At 40.1% G+C, this 17,524-nt stretch overlaps 1 protein-coding gene across 17 annotated transcripts in view; it reads right to left on the bottom strand.

Moving 5' to 3' along the window:
• The window catches only part of PSAT1 (phospholipid sterol acyl transferase 1), a 40,916-nt gene extending 24,656 nt beyond the window's left edge, over window positions 1-16,260 (bottom strand). For 3 of the 17 annotated variants that reach the window (XR_015791588.1, XR_015791587.1, XM_088125422.1), the window contains exons 1-11: window positions 15,235-16,241; window positions 14,470-15,002; window positions 14,337-14,377; window positions 12,608-13,039; window positions 11,733-11,868; window positions 11,476-11,620; window positions 10,825-10,994; window positions 10,635-10,711; window positions 9,542-9,755; window positions 9,269-9,458; window positions 8,109-8,208 (exon numbers count right to left, since the gene is read on the bottom strand). Coding sequence is in view for 14 of the 17 variants with exons in the window: in XM_088125422.1 (XP_087981548.1) it covers window positions 8,109-8,208; window positions 9,269-9,458; window positions 9,542-9,755; window positions 10,635-10,711; window positions 10,825-10,994; window positions 11,476-11,620; window positions 11,733-11,868; window positions 12,608-12,847 (1,272 nt within the window). In the remaining 3 variants the exon portion in view is untranslated. The other 14 variants (XM_088125417.1, XM_088125421.1, XR_015791586.1 and 11 more) reach the window with 13 other exon arrangements.
• Window positions 16,261-17,524: the final 1,264 nt, after the last annotated feature.

Here is a 17,524-nt window from a genome sequence, read left to right as displayed (position 1 = left end):
CTCTTTGGCGATCAATGGTGGCTAGCATTTATGGGTTGGATTATGGAGGCTCGTGCACATTGCCTAAGTTGGTTGATTCGGGTCGAAGTCCTTGACATAATATTTTGAAAGCTTGGCAAGAGGTGGAGTTGTTTTCCCATGTCAAAGTAGGGAATGGCTATCGGAGTTTATTTTGGCATCCTTTAAAGTTGGGACATGTCTCATTAAAGGAGGGATTTCCTTTAATTTATCGAATTTCTACTAAACCTTATATTATGGTTGCAGAAGCTTGGGACAGTAGTGATTCCTCTTGGAAGCTCGTTGAAGGATGAGGAGGTTTCAGATATGACCTTTCTTTTATCACTCCTTTCTTCAGTGGCCCTTAATGATTCTGATGATGTTAGGATTTGGAGTTTGGAGTCTTCGAGCATCTTCTCTGTTCGTTCGTTAAGCAGGAAAGGGGATACTGTTTCCAACATTCCCCAGGAGGTTTTTCTACCTTATGGAACTCTCATTGTCCTAAGAGGGTCAATTTTCTGGCTTGGGTCCTTCTTACGGGCAAGGTCAATACTGTGGATACTCTTCAGAAGAAAATGCCTTCAATGATGTTACAACCTTCGATATGTTCTTACTTCTTTGTGTAAAGTAAGTCGGGAGTCACAAGGGCATGTTTTATTTACTTGCTCTTATGCGACTCATTGTTCAACATGTCATGAGTTTGGGATTTGAAAGTCTCCCATAATATTCTTCAGATTCTTAATGGTTTGCAGATCAATTCAAAAGCCAATCTCCTTTGGATCAATGGCTTTAAAACTATCATCTCTAAATTGTGGTTCGAGAGAAATCAGAGAATCTTTGAAAGAAAAATCGCTCTTTCTCTAGATTGTTTCTCAATCGCAAAGTTCAAAACTTCTCAATGGTGTGTTCTTTCCGATATCTTTTCCTCTTACTCTCCTAGTATGCTATGTATGAATTGAGAGGCATTTATATCTCCCCCTAGTGGTGTCTTTTAACTTCTGTTGATTCTACTGTGATTGTCTCTTTTATTTTTCTTCACTCCTTTCGGAGTTTGTATTTTGAACATTTTTGTTCCTTTTCATTAATCAATGAAAAGTTCGTATCTTGTTCAAAAAAAAAAAAACACAAAAACATGGAACTTCTCAAAGTAATTTGTTATTTGCCTTCTGTACTTCGACATTGCTATTTTTTTCTTTTTCCAAGGATATTTCTTCAGCCCTTACAACATCTAGACCCAATAATAATTATAAGTCATATGACTAGTGTCCAAACTAAGATTTCAATTCTCCAAAAGTTTTGAGCAGTATAATATCAAAGTTAACTTGGATTTTTCATAGATACCTGTAAGAATCCCAGTAGTAACTTATGTAAGGAGGGGCAAAGAAGGGAATTCACCCCCTTCAAGTTAGTTATTTTCTGCTTATATGCTTTTGGGACCCTGTGTTATGGTTTTATGCTTGTTTTGTTTTGGTAAGACTTGGATAGGGAGAGAACCAACCCTCTCTAAAGGTTGGGGAAGACTTTTTTACAGCCTAGGGCTTTTTCTTCTCTGAATATCAGTATTTTGTGAAGGGGATTCCTTACAATACCCTCCAAAAATTCAAGCCCCAAAACTTAAACAACTTAAAAATCCTTGTTTACATCGGGATGCAAACAAAGTCAAATCTAATCCCTTCGGATTTGTTTATAGGGAAATTTCCGTCTTGACTTGATGGCGGCCTCCATCAAAGTCAAATCTAATCCCTTTTAAGATTTGTCCCAACAGAAGTCGGATTACCCACTTCATCCACAAGAAACCTAAAGGTCTAGATTGACCCTTTTTTCAAATATGAGGACTTTGTGGTGTACTTTGGCGGAATCCATGGAGATCTCCCCACCGGAAAACACACAAATCTGGCACCAATCTGCTCCTCTGACGGGATTTTGGGTCCAACACCAAATGTTACACATTTTGGGTTAAACACTAGCCCCAATGCAGAAAGGTCCCCTCCAGCTATCCTTCCTCGTACTTGTGCTGACACGAATGGGCCCCACTCCCTATCACTCGTTGCTGTACCTTGTGACTCATCAATATCTAAACAACTTCCATCGAGACCCACGCTTCCTATTTCGACCTCTATTCTTATACCAACTTAGTCCATCTACCTCTACAACCGAAAACCCCCCACTAACATTTTTTGCTGCACAAACAAACCCTCTGACACCTATCCCCTCCTCGATTGCTCCTGCTTTCAACCAATTATCCCCCCAACACCCCTGCACATCAGACCCCACCCCCCAACACACTCCTTTTGCCTGCCACCTCTCTCCATCCCAACACCATCTTCACAGTTTGCCCCTCTACCCAACCCCTCTCTCCTCCTCAAAGGGCGCCATTAACATCATAGAAAAGGAAACCTTCCTTATCCCTAGTACAAAACACTCCACAAACTATCCATCCCAACACCATCTTCACAGTTTGCCCCTCTACCCAACCCCTCTCTCCTCCTCGAAGGGCCAAAAATAGCCATTAACATCATAGAAAAGGAAACCTTCCTTATCCCTAGTACAAAACACTCCACAAACTACCCTGGTCTTCTCTTTGGTTCTGAACAATGCCTCTCTAGCCCCTATCTTCTAACCTCTGAGCCCCCTTCCCCTGCTTCCCTCGACCACACTTTGGTTAGCCTTGCTCCTGCTACCCCTTAGCCCCACAACAATCAGACCCCTTACTTGTTTGATCCCACCGTCCACCCTTCATTTCAGGTAGTCATCCCTTGGCTCTGTACTATGGATATGGGCATCTTTCCCATCCCTCTAAAAGTCCAAAGAAAGATCACCAACCGAAAAGAAAACCGGGGAAAAAGGAAATTAGCTGGTCTCACTTCTACTATCAACTACGACAACCATCATTCCAAGCACATAATCGGCAGGTTCACCTTTGCTCAATGATCATTGTCTCTTGGAATGTTAGAGGTCTTGGCTCATGGGATAAACGAGCCTTGATTAAAAGTCTCACTACCAAGCACAATCCTACCCAGTGATTTCGAGGCGCACCCGAGCGCTCACCTCAGGCGAGAAGCGAGACGATTTCGCCCAGGTGCGCCTTGCAAGGTGCCAACGCGAGCGCCTTCAATCAGGAGCTCGCCTTTGTGCGACTTTCGCCTGAGGCAGGCGATCGCCTCGTTGAAGCAAGGCGATCTGCCTTTTTTCTCTTTTTTCTTTTTTGTTAATTTTTATTTTTATAAAATACATTTAGAAAGTCCCCTCCCTTCCTTGCAAATTACTTCCAAGTCCAAACCCTAACTTCTCAGTTCTCATTCTCTCTGCCTCTCGACTTTCACCCTCAATCTCCAACCCTCACCGCCACCATCTCCGACCGTCGCAGTCGCTGCCTCCTCCTTCGTCTGTCGCCGCCTCCGACTTTCAAAGGTTTCTTTCTGTTTTTTTTAATTCTTTTATCTTATTATTCCTTTTCATCTGTAGCATTTCACACCAATTCTTTCTTAAACCTATTCCAGACCCCAATATTTCTTAATGTTGCTTGTCTTTATTGGGAACTAAACTAATAGAATTTGGTTGTTTTATGAATCTTGTTGACATTTACTATGACACTATTTTGGTATTGGTTTCTTAAACTAGGTTTACTATATAAATTTATGCACTATAAATATAATTTTTATTTATTTATTAAGATGCGTCTCACTTCACTCGGGCGTCGCCTTTGTATCGCCTCTCACCTCAAGGTGATCAAAGGGCTTGTCGCCTTGAGGTACGTCTTGCACCTTGAAAACACTAATCCTACCATTGTCATCCTCCAAAAGACGAAATTAGAGAAGATTGACCGCCTCCCTATAAAATCTCTTTGGAGCTCTCGGGACATCGGATGGACAGCCCTGGATGCATCGGGATCATCAGGGAGTATTCTTATCATGTGGAATGATCCATCATTCCTCGTACCATGGGTCTCTACACATTAACCATCCTTATCAACCTTTCTGATGGCTTCAAATTTTGGCTTACAGGGGCCTATGGTCCATCAAGAACAGAAGATAAAGCTAGCTTCCAGAGGGAATTGACAGACCTATCTTACCTTTGTTCGGAATTTTGGCTCCTTGAGGGCGATTTCAACTCCATCCAATGGTCCCAAGAAAAGTCTACCTACTTCCGCCTGACCAGAAATATGAGATGCTTCAATTCCTTCATTGAGAATGTAGAGCTACAAGACCTCCCTCTTACACATGGCTTCTACACTTGGTTTGATTTTATGGAAAACCCAACCCTTACCTTGATTGACAGGTTCCTTGCCACAAACGACTTCCTATCAAAGTTCCAAAATGCTGCGATTAAGAGACTAAATCGCCCAACCTCAGATCATTACCCCATCCATCTCTCTTTCAGTTTGGCTAAATGGGCCCATCCCCCTTTCGATCCGAGAATGCATGGATACAACACCATTCTTTTAAACCTATGATTGACTACTGGCGGCTAAAACACTCCCCTACGAGGCTGGCCCGAGCATGGCTTTATTAAAAAGTTAAAGGAGCTGAAATCGGTAATTAAACTATAGAGTAACTCCACTTATGGTAGCATTAGCCAGCAAAAGAATCTCTTTATATCATAACTATCTATTTTAGTATAGAGGAAGAAGAGGGTATCCTGCAACTTGTACAAATCACACATAGGAGAACCATCAAAGTCCAACTGCTTTCTACCGTGGCCAAAATAGAGAACTGTGGAGGGAAAGATGCAAAACCAGATGGTTATAGGAGGGAGATTTAAACACATCCTTTTTCCACATAATTTTGGCCACAAAGAGGAGGAAAAGCACCATTATAGAAGTTCTTTCTTCGGAAGGTACTAGCCTCCTAGAGGAAGAAGAAATTGTTAATGAATTCCTTTCTTTTTTTGACAAGTAATATACAAAAAAGGAAGGCTCTCAGTTCCTCCCTTCCCCTAGAATGGAACCCGATCACTATGCAACAAAGTTCTGATTTAGAGAAGCCCTTCACTGAGGAGGAAATCTGGAGAGCTTTAAATGATTCGGGATCAAACAAGTCGCCGGGACCAGATGGCTATAAACAATTCTGGAACACTCTGAAGCCCGACATCATGAGAGTGTAAAGTGTTCTAAGATTTTTTTAAGAATGGCATTACTAATGCACGCCTCAATAAAACATACATTTGTCTCTAAAAAGATTGATGCACGGAAGGTAGGAGATTACCACCCCATCAGTTCCATATCATGCGTCTACAAGATTATCGCTAGAGTTCTCTCAGAAAGGTTAAAAGGTTTGCTGCCCCACACCATTACAAACGAGCAATCTGCTTTTGTAGTCGAAAGACAAATCCTAGATGCATCTCTAATAGCCAACGAGCTCATTGGGAAAAGGAAAAAGCAGAAAGGAATGGTCATCAAACTAGATATCGAAAAGTCATTCGACAAAGTTGATTGGGATTTCCTTGAGGAGATTCTTGCCGCCAAAGGATTTGGCATCACTTGGAGACGTTGGATTCGGGGTTGTGTCTCATCAACAAATTTCTCCATTATCATTAATGGTCGTCCCTAGGACAAGCTCCTCGCATCTAGGGGTCTTCGACAAGGTGATCCCCTCTCTCCCTTTCTCTTTATCATGGTTGTTGATGTCTTTAGTAGACTAATGTCACAAGCAGCAAGAAACAACCTAATAAAAGGCTTTGACATTGGAAGTAACTCCTTGGCCATCCATCACTTACAATTTGCAAATGATACCATCCTTTTCTCACAATATGATGACTCCTCCCTCGTCAACAGGTTTAACATCATTAGACTTTTCGAGGAAGCATCCAAGCTCAACATAAACCACTAGAAATCAGAAGTATTGGGGATAAGTCTTGAGGAATATGAACTTTCATCACTAGCCTTAAAATTTGCTTGCAAAAGCGGCTCCTGGCCGAACACTTACCTTGGTTTTTACCCCTACATGGCAAGCGTGGATCACTCTCATTTTGGGAACCAGTGGTTGAGAAAATGCATAAGCGGCTTCAATCATGGAAGAACTCGAAGAACTCCTTTCTCTCCAAAGGGGGCAGACACACACTCATCCAAACCACCCTTTCAAACCTCCCCACCTTCTACCGTTCTCTCTTCCCAATGCTATCTAAGGTAGCACACACCTTGGACAGCACCATCTCTAGCTTCCTTTGGAAAGGTAACAAGGAGACCAATGGGCTGCACCTAGTCAAGAGAGACCTCACACAACAACCTGATTCAAGAAGGAGGCCTTGGTATCACTAATATTTTTTTTTTAAATCCGTGTGTCCGGGTCAGCTTGCTTGCACCTCGACTAATCACGGGCCAACTGCCTGACCCTACTACATTTGGTTGACAAGGTAACTCGTAGGAAATTAAATCCTAGGTAGGTGGCCACCATGGTTTGAACCCATTCCTTCTAAGTCCTTTGCTATTTACATTGGCCCTTATTGACCACTCGACCATCATTCTCCTTGCTAAATGGGTATGGAGGTATTTAGAGGATGATACTGCTCTTTTGGAAGAAGGTGATTGAAGTAAAATATGGTAAAGCAACATGGAACCTACAGCCCATCACTACATTCATCCCATCTGCAAAAGGTCCTTGGAAGGTCATCTAAAAAAAAACTGATTTATGACCAACTGGCTTATGAAATCGGTGATGGTAAGACTATCTTTTTGGAGACAACCTTGGTTGAATGGTGAGCCCCTAGAACAAACCTACCCTCTCCTTTTTGCTTTATCATCGAGAAAGGAGGCACCCATATCGAATCTATGGTCAAAGCATCCTCCTGCTGGAATTTGAGTTTAAGGCGAAGCCTCGAGGATTCAGAGATCACGGAATGGGCAGCACTCAGCCACCAGCTCTCTGATGTGCACCTATCTACACACGCAGATTCCCCCATCTCGAGATTAGAGCCTAGTGGCTCTTTTTCCACTTGTTTACTCACTAGAGACCTCACTCAACAAAGCCCGACCACCCAAAATAGTCCCTACAAAGTAATCTAAAAAGATAGTTGCCCAAAGAAAGTGAGATTTTTCCTTTGGGAGCTTAGCCACCGTGCCATCAACACCAACAATAAGCTCCAAAGACGGCTTCCCTATATGGCTATCTCTCCACACTAGCGCTCCATCTGCAACGCCAACTTGGAATCTCAACAACATCTCTTTGTCACTTGCACCCTTGCATCTGAATTTTGGAAATCCATCCTCAACACCTTTGGGTGGTCCACGGCCCTGCCAAATGACCCCCTCTTAGGGGCTACTCTTGCTGGGCGCCCTTTTAAAAATGAAAAGGCAAAGCTACGGATGAATTTTATTCAAGATTTATTTTGGACTACATGGGGAGAAAGAAACCAAATAACCTTCAACGGTAAACCACAATCTTTTGAGAGGTTTTTTTATGTTATAGTTTACAAAATTGTCACTTGGTGTAAAAGCTCTCCTATTTTTCATCACTATAGCTACACTTCCCTTTTAGCTAATTGGAAGTGTTTTATGTAAGTCTTACATAGCCTTTTGTAATTTCATACATCCATGAAATTGTTTCTTACACTAAAAAAAAAAAAATCCTTGTTTCTTAGATCCGGCCTTAGGGTGGGCAAAGCCTCCACTGAGATTAGAGGAGGGTGGGTTACAAGAAAAATGCAAGGACTAGGGTCCTCGAAACCCCAATAATCAAAAAACTAGATGGATTAATCAACTCCAATGGAGAGAGGTGAATTAAACAATATAAACATGGGCTCTGACCAGGTTTGTCATTCACGTACTGCCATTACATGGCTCTAGTTTACATTCATGAGAGTTTATGATTATGATGAGTATACAGATCCAATTAGAACTGCTTTAATATCACTTGGTCTATTCCATGCTACAATTCCAAAAAATAGGGAAAAAAAACTTTGTAAGAATACTATACATTTTAGAAATGTGATAAGGAAAAGAGATATGTCGCCATAAAATATTAAAGAAAATCCAGTATTTGGTGAAAGAAGAATTCCATATTGATCATTTGATATGTATAAGATTTAGGTTCAAAAACTAAAAACTGAATATAATTAAACTTAGGCATCTAAAGATGACTCGGTAAAAATACGTTCAATGGGGAGTTCAATAATACCTCTGTCTTTAAATCCGTTCCGTAAATACAGAAAACAGTCTTTATTGGAGGTCTATCCCAAGGCGTTAGTGGATTCAGGACAGGATCGCTATGATATAACCTGTAGTATCAAAACACAAAGGGAAAGAAACGGAAATATCAACAACATATAATTATTTGTTTAGATCAATTTATCTTTTGAAGAAATAGATAGGCAGTAAAAGAAATTTACTAAAAAAGAACCTAGATTTCATGGTTGGTTATGTATACTCTATATTATTAAAAATTATGCAATAAAAGAAAACAATTTATGTTTTTTATAGATAAGAAACACATTTATTGAAAAGGAAGAATATAGAAACGAAAAAAAGGGGGATTAGATTTTAACACTGGCCCTCGTGGCTTCGGAAATTAGAGAAAATATCTCCTGTGCACTTTTGGTTGAAGTGGTGAAAAGTTACAATAGGATATTATTTATAAAGAATCCCTCAGAAAATTCAAACTGAACTATAAAGTCAACCAATTGCTGACGACCATAGCCCTAACCCAACAAAATCTCACCAGAAAGCCTCCAATTCGAATTGATAATTAGCAAGGGAACACCGTGAAGAGCAATAAAACTTGGCCAACTAGAAGACTTTCTCCTAATTGTGTTCTTTTTCGTTGAAGATATGGTAGTTTCTTTCCATTCAAATTCCCTAAGCAAATGTCTTCTTTATAGCATTGAATCATAAAATCTTTACCTTTCCCCAAATCTTTGACCACACAATAACGCTCAATCTTATCTTCAACCGCTTCATCAAAGACCCAAGATACTCCACTCTCTTTGTTCGTTTTTTATCCCATGCTTTTAATTACGATTAAACATCATGTCAACGACTAATTACAGGTTGTGGCACAACTTACGTTATGTTCACCAACAACAGGACTTCAACAATGTGTCCATGTTAGTTTTTTGTTCATTATAATATTGCAACTAAGATACCAGGAATTACAACAGTCCTCTCCAAGTGCTATAACTTAATGACATTTGTAAAACAAGCTGCAGTAATTAATATGAAGTCCACTTAATATATTTACCCATAGAAGCATAATGCTACAAGCTTTGTTTCATTAATGATAAGAACCTCTATTACCATCAGCAAAATACATTTTTATTAGAATTGCTAGAACATGTCCACCTGTGTAGCTGGTATGAAAGCCTTTTGCTATCTGGATCATAATCCTCAATTGCATTGAAAAAAGTTCCATCAGATGTTTCACGAGCAGAGAAAGATCGCTGAGTAGGGAGTCCACACTCCATGCTTGTCAAGTTTTTATGTGTAACCTCTGAGAGTGATGGATACACATCATATCCAGCTGATGCTCCAGCTAATTTAACACACAGGAGAAAATCAGTTATAATAGCATCATGCACTGTCTCATATGAGGTTAGAATCAGTCAGAAGTCTTACGAAGGACTGAAGGAACTTCTATATTGGCAATATTTGTTGGCCATCCAGAGTAGTTTAAGTGAAATTCCTGCTCACTACAGCGATAGGAGTGATGAACTCCCCCATTCCCCTTGGAGAAATGCTTCCAATATACATCATCTCCCCTACAATACTTGGAAATTGGCATCATCCACAATGAAGAACCAAATGAATTGCACATCAACCTAGCTGTCCCCTGATACCTCGCCAAATTAAATCTGGTATTAGGTTAAATAAGAATTCAGAGGAGTGACTTACTCCAAGCATAATTGAGTCCGGACACTCCCTTTCAGGAGTAAATAATAGTTGACTTAATGGCTCAATGAGTAAGGACTTAGAAAGGAACTCCTAATCCTTGAAGAGAAGTGGTTATGATTGGTGAGGGCACGGATTTATTTTGCTCTGACATGCATCAGAGAATAACTTTTACTGTACTCGTTATTCTTGAAAAAGGAATCCGAATTAGTTGATGGACATCAATATCAAGGAGTAAGGACCAAAGAAATGTTGAAAAAGATGCTATTCAAGAGCAATACCCAGATCTAGTTAAATGTAAATTAGAAATGGGAGCTAGTGGTGAACTTGGTGATAGAGTCATACAAGCTTATCTTAGTAAAAGGGTTTTTCATATTTCCACGTATTCACAAGTTCATTTTATGAGGGAGAGAATAAAATAAACCAATGAATTTCTGAAGTCTAACACAGTTTGACCATGTGACATCTGCATGTTTGTGCTTGAAACAAATGTGGTAATCCGTTCACCTTGAGTCAAAATGAGGAAGTTCAAAGCATTAGATTCCTCGGACCTTAGCCCACTGAGTAGCTCATAAACTGATGGAATTAATAAATTACAGCATCATATTATCTGATGGTCGTAGTTAATGCAATGGCAAGAACAGGATTGGACAATAAATCAAGTATATAATTATTTTAAGGATAAAGAGTCTACCTATCCGTCAAGTTGCATAATAAATATTAAAGTGTCAATGTTGAAAGGTGCAGCGGAACCACCAAGCAGGATGGAGAGAGAGAGAGTTAACTAAAGGTTTTCGTGAGTTGATAATTGAAAGGTAACCTCAGAAATAGGGAGACCAAACGTTGAACCAGAAAGAGTGGCTTTTATTGTGTCAGGTGCACCAAGAAGAGGAGCTCCTGTTCTCAATAAAAATAGATAGGGAAAACAATTTTGTGCAAGTAAATAGTGTGCGTAAAATTTTAAAAAAAAATAACTTAAGGAATTAGTTTCTTAATGAAACAAGTCATACCAACAGCAAAGTAGGCGTGAATATGTCGATCCAGCCACTCGAAATAGTGTTTTGGGGCAATTTCAAGCTTCAGCCATTCCAAAAAGTAGCGAAAGACGTTATTACCCAATGAATGAGCAAACACTATTGAGGGACCTCCACGAAGTTTTAAAGCTGTCTCAAATGTCAATCTGGAAAGAGAAGAATAATATTCAGAAACATTAAGCACCGACAAGCGGCAACCAAACAACTTCTAAGGCTCTAAACAATTTTATTTGGAAAAGAAAAAACAAAAAACAAAAAAAAATAACTTATGATTAGGCATCGAGTCTTTGGACACATTCTCAGGTCTCTTCTAATTCAATTTAAGATTTAAGATTTCAGGTCTCTTTGTGTTGGTATCGGGAGTAAAATATTTTTGTATTACATGTACCTCAACTCTGCTTCACCGTAATGTTCCAAATGTTATATACAGTACTCTTTAAAATATTTAAATAATACAAACCAGCCTGTGAAGGAGAGAAGTCGTGATGCACCATAAAGCATCTAGATTTTATTTGTCAAAAATTAAGGAAAGATCAATCAGAAGGTGACAGGAAAGTAAAAATTCAAAATTGGAGGCCACAATCGTTGGTGATAACAATAGCATGTATGATAGATCCATATACAAACTTGAGCTTGTGGAAATAAAGGTCCCGCTCCTCAAGCATTGTTGGTGACAATCTCCAATCATAGGGAACAGCAATAATTGCATTAGCTTCAATACCGAATTCAATACACCATTTTATCCATTCTTTCCACACTGAAGAAAGAGGACCTACAGTTGATAAATTGTTGCATAATAGGTAAGCTTGTCACTGGATGGAAGTATAGTATATGAATATATGAAATATTCTACAACTAGTATAGTATACTTTTTCTTCAATTACCCGTTATGTAGCCAGGATCAAGTTCAGTGATAGCTGAAAGACCACTATCAGGCCGTGACTTGCATTCAGGATGATCGGTTTGATTGTATGGATCTAGCAAAATACACTTGAGCCAGCAATTGACTGCAGAAAGAAGCTGCAAGACATATGAATATTCAAAGACAGTACAACTTATTATTGATTTTATCATTGTTTAATCATATCACAGAAACAATTTTGCTAATGTCCCCAAAGGAGAAAACTAACGTGAATTTGGAAGACAAACAGATTTTAAAAGGCATTTAGGAGCCGTGCGATATAAAATACGAGTTTCAAAATCTTCGTGTTCTTGTTTCTTTTTTTAAATCTTCGTCTACTTGATTTAACTAAAGTTCAGCAAGTATTGTTTTTATGTGAGATATCCGACAAGTATTTGAATTCTCTATTAAATCATTTTCAGTCTCCTCTCGAAAGTTCAAACCAGAGATTACGTTTGAATCCATAGGAATTAAATTATAAATACCCAGGGAAAAAGAAAAAAGATATAAAACATAAATTTTGGAACGATCCTAAGAATTAACAAAATCCCACTCATTTGATGAACCGGTTGGGTTCAGATTAGCACAACAACAATATCAAGAGAGCAACAGAAAAAGAAAAGTGGTAGCATTATTTTTTAAAACAAAATAAAATCCCATTGTTAATCCACTAGTTCATCCCAGTGGACATAGTGGCATTCGGAAATCGGAGAATTGCAATGAAACGGGCAAGCAATTTTCAACCATGGTATGCTTTAGGCTTTAGCTACGGAATCTACTACAAGGATTAACATTAACTTCACATTCATTTACCTGCTAACAATACAAGAAGATAGAAAGATAGAGCGAGAGAGGTACCTTAGTAGTATCGAGCCAAACGAGGTCGAGGGGATTGAAATCGAGAGGCGAGTAGGGGCAATCCAGAATGGACCACGCTCGGAGCTGTGTGGAAGCGAAGCCAGGGATTATGATACCCGAGAGTTTAGAGTAGTCTCCACCGAACTCGCCCCCATCTCCATCAAACTTTCTCCCGTCTCCACCCACACCTTGCAAGAGAAGCAGGACAGTCAACACCACGCGAGAAGCTTCTCCTATCATTTCATTCCCCTTTTTGTTCTCCTTCACGTCACTGGTCTCTTCGTCAGCTCTGGTTCGACCTCCGACCACTGCCCATGGACTATTTCTTATCTATTGGACTGTTGAGCTTTAACCAACATATAATCTTCTCCGAGAACAAAGATGTGGACTGTTGAGCTTAAACTAACCAACATGGGGAAAAAAATGTATTGACTGCTAGATTGTGAGAAGCAAGAGAAACAAAGATTACACTTCATAAAAAACAAGAAAAATGAACCGCGTAATTGAGTTAGCTAGATCATTTGCTAAGTCATTGACATAAAACCTGAAGTAGAATGGAAAGAAAATAGGGGGGTAATAGTTAGTCAATTTGGTGGCAAGGGCTAGAGTACAGCACTGGTAGCAAAAGTTTCGAAACAGTTCGAGAACTCGATTTCAACATCCAAGGAAAAGCCAACCGTGCAATCTCGCCTTCCCAATGGCTCATAAAACAACAAGACGCCATACAACACGATCACGTGCTACTCAAAATTTTCCAATTCAATTCCATAACAGTCAGAAATGACGGGCGTATCTCCCGTGCTTCTTCAGAAACTCTTATTACTACCCGCTTGAGACAAAAACAAACGATGGACTACTACCTCGGCTATATCATGCAATTAAGCATAATTGAGAAACACTAGAAGCTATGATCTGCACCTAAGCAAAATGGATGCTAAAATCTTGAAGAAACTAAATTACAGAGGAAAATACAAAAACGCTCGTCGGTATGTTGAAATTCATGCAAGCTGAAATTTCTTTCCCAGTCTACCGGAGCTAATATGGAAAAAAAGCTCAAGCGCGATTAATTAAGCAAGAAAATAACAATTGGTGTAGCTAAGCTATTTGCTTCAATTCATGGGAAAAATCGAACAATTAAGAAATTTGCTTAAGCAACAAATGAACTTAGTGAAAGCGCAAACCTGGTTCAGACCTAGGCGTAAACCCTAGAGGGACTTCAAAAGCTAGCACCGAACACTCATTAATCCAACACATAATTTACGATAAACAAATTTATACATTAGACATCGACTTGAGCCTAATGCTCCATTTACATTTTAGGTAACAAAAAAATGGCTAAATATGTGTAATTAGAACACAACAAATTCAGCATGCTCTTAGCATCCAGCATACTTTTGCAAACGAGATCATTATACAAACATCACGCTTTCAAGAGTTCATACGAAACATCAAACCACAACAACACCAGCCTGCTTAAAACATAGTTGATCACCATAAATACATCAAACCATCACACATCAACAACCTCAAAATAGCCAAACAGGATTACATCCAACATATCCATTGACAACACATGCATATCTAGAATAAATACTATAGATAAATATTCAGAAGCACAAGATCCAACGTTAATAATACATAACCAAGCAAAGCAAAGCAAGCAAACAAGTAAACAAGCAAGATTTCACATCAAGCATAGAACAAACGTCCCCAAGTAAGGACTACTTACACAATAGTGTCCTAAAGCTCCTAAGCTTTGCCAGAAGTTTCCTAATACAAAACACATATGAATTTGGGATTAGGAATCAATTCGAAACACCTTAAACGAATTGAAAAGTGAGTTTAAGCAAGCCGTTACTTACTGAACCTCCTGAAACCGCTTGGGCTAAGTCCGTATCGGTGTAGAAGGAGCCTGACCTTGCATAATGGAGTTATAAGGGTTCAAAGGCTTGCAGGTCCAACACAGAGAAGGAGTGGGTATCACGAATTTGACTTTGTTTGGGTGTGAGTCAGCGTGATTGTCACCAGAAGGCAACTGTTCACGTCGAGAAGGGGGTCCGCTGCAGATGAGCGCCTAGGCGCTGTGGTCGCAGATTGTGCAGAGGGAAGAGCGACGCCGTTCGTGGAGAGTCGCGCCGCCGTGGGTTCGTCGGATCCGTTGCAGACGACGCCGGAGAAGAGGTCGCGCCGCCGGGGGAAGTTGCAGGGTCGCCGGTCGCCGATACTTCAGGGGCTGTTCGCGTCGCCGTTGAGGATGCTCAAAACACGCTGCTGCAGGGTGTCGCCGGAGGATGTCGCACTACTGGGTTGTGTTTCTGCCGTGTAGGTTCGCTGGAACACCGCAAGTCCGAGGTCTCGCCTGAAACGCGTCGCCGGAGGAGGGAGGGCTGAGCGACTGAAAACGGAGGATGAAGGGAAGAAGAGATGGAATTAGGATTTTGTCAAATTAAAGATAAATTTTTTTTTTTTAAGAAAGTATTGGGCTTCCTTTCCTAAAATTTATCCTCTCTTTGAATTAATTCAACAAGCAAACTTAAAAAATAATCTAGTTTTAAAAATAAATTCAAAAAATAATGTTAACCTAAAAGTAATAGCAAACTCCTCGTCTCTGAGGGTAGTCGCCTTACCTCCAGTGCAAGTAGTTTTCGTCTGGGTAGCTTTGTTTGGTTCGCTTCGTGCCTGCCGGCAACCATGAGTGTGGAAGACATTACTTCTCCATGGAGAAACACGAAACTTACCTCTGTAGAAGATGAGGTTGCAGACCTGAACCATGTGGATGCTTCAAAAGGAAAAGAGATCCTCACTTTTTGGGCGGTGGGGAAGGTGTTGTCTAGCAAATTGATCATATATAGAGGCCTTCCGAAAGGTCATGAAGAAGGTCTCGAATGTACACAAAAACGTTGTCATTGATTGCATTGGTGAGAACCTGTTCCTGATACATTTTGCAAGCAATGTTTAGAAGAAAAGAATTCTTAATAGTGGGCCTTAGTTCTTCAGCAAATCCATAGTTTTACTATAAAGTCCGAATGATATTGAACAGCCAAGGAATATTAAATTCACTCATGCTAATTTCTGGATTCATCTCTACAAGTTACCCCTCCTTTGTATGACTAAACAATTCATAACGGAAGTTAGCCAAAGAATTGGAGATGTAATTGATGTCGACCAGAATTTGAACGGACAATATTGGGGGAAATTTACTTGGGTCCAGATTAAGATAGATATCAGTAAGCCCCTGAGAAGAGGCCTGAAGTTGAAAATTGGAGGCTGATATGATGATGTATGGATCCCTCTCAAGTATGAGAGACTTTCAGAGTTTTGTTATTTTTGTGGAAAAATTGGCCATAGTAACAAGTAGTGTGATGAAAGACAGGGCAATGAGGATGAAAACCACGTCTATTATGGATCTTGGCTGAGAGTCGGAGGAGAGAAAGATTGAGTACGAGGGGAGGATCGTCAGGCAAGTGATGAGGATTTGAAAAACGAGAGGGGAAGAGCTTGGCATGGCAGTAGTAGAGGAAGAAGATGAGGTCGTATGTTTCCGGATGGGCAAAGAGAGTGGTACACCGACAATGAGAAGGAAGGAGATGTGGTCTCTACCGGAGAAGCAGATATTTCAATTTGCAGACCGAAAAATACCGTTGGAGGAGATCGGGACCACCAGCAGCAGATCATTTCTGAAGAGGAAAATAAGGAACATTTAATGGGGACAGAATCAAAATTTAATGAGTTTCCTATTTCTTCCGTTACTAGTCCAAATCAAAATTTAAATATTAACAAGCCAGAATCTCAAGGTTTGGACTTTTGTAATGTGGGCCCATAAGAGAAAGAAAATATGGAAACTGAACAAGGGGAATTATGGTCAAATGGCGTGGATCCAAAAGGAAAGAAGCCTATGATAGGCACTACATCTGAAAATCAAAGAGATGAGGTAATGGCCCCTGTGCAACGAAAACAGTGGAAGAGACAAGACTGTGACCAGAAGAATGAGAGTAGGAAGCTAGTAACATCCAGACAAGTAAGAGAAGATCGGAGCACCTAGTTTGTTTAGAGCAAAGGGAGGCAGATGATCAATTAAAAAAGGCCATATTAGCGGATGAGAATCAAGTTTTCAACCATGATGCGGCGACCCTTGAACCTCAGGGGCACCGAGCATTATGAAAATTCTAAGTTGGAATGCTCGTGGTATGGGCAATCCACGAGCATTCAAAGCTTTGCACACAATTATGCAAGAGGTGCGGCCCCATGTGGTTTTCATAATGGAAACTAAGTTAAGAGAAACTAAATGTAGAGAACGACAATCTGTGCTCGGTTATGATAATGGCTTTGGGGTTAGCTAAAAAGGGAAAAGTGGTGATCTGTGGCTTATGTGGAAGGATGACATTGATCTCACTATACAATCCTACAACATGTTTCATATTGATGCTAATGTTTCAGAAGATTGTAACAAATGGAGGATTACGGGTTTCTACGGTAAACCGGACGCAGCTAGAAGGAGTAATACGTGGGAACTATTGAGACATTTGAAGGGTAGAGGTAACCTCCCTTAGATTGTTTTTGGAGACTTTAACGAAATTCTTTTCAACTCTGAGAATATTGGTGGCCTAGAAAAACCAGGTAGATTGATGGAAAATTTTCGAGATACGCTAAATGATTGCAATCTGATCGACCTAGGCTTTGCTGGAAGGTGCTACACGTGGTTTAAAAAAAAATTGGAGATAGCTACGCTGTTAAAGAAAGGCTAGACCGTAGTGTTTGTGATCCGAGCTTCCTCAAAATGTTTCCTATGACTTCTATCAAATACCTTGACTTCACTACTTCGGACCATTGCCAAGTTGAAATTAATATCAGCAAGTCCAATGGAAGTACAGGTCGTCGGAAGCAAAATTCTTTCGGGTTTGAAGAGGTGTGGTTGCA

This window comes from Momordica charantia (genome assembly GCF_013281855.1).
Source record: "Momordica charantia cultivar OHB3-1 chromosome 6 unlocalized genomic scaffold, Mcharantia_2.0 BLBB01000006.1, whole genome shotgun sequence".
In the NCBI taxonomy this organism is placed as follows: Eukaryota; Viridiplantae; Streptophyta; class Magnoliopsida; order Cucurbitales; family Cucurbitaceae; genus Momordica; species Momordica charantia.
The sequence above is the reverse complement of the archived record's forward strand: the minus strand, read 5'-3'. Positions and strand labels throughout refer to the sequence as shown.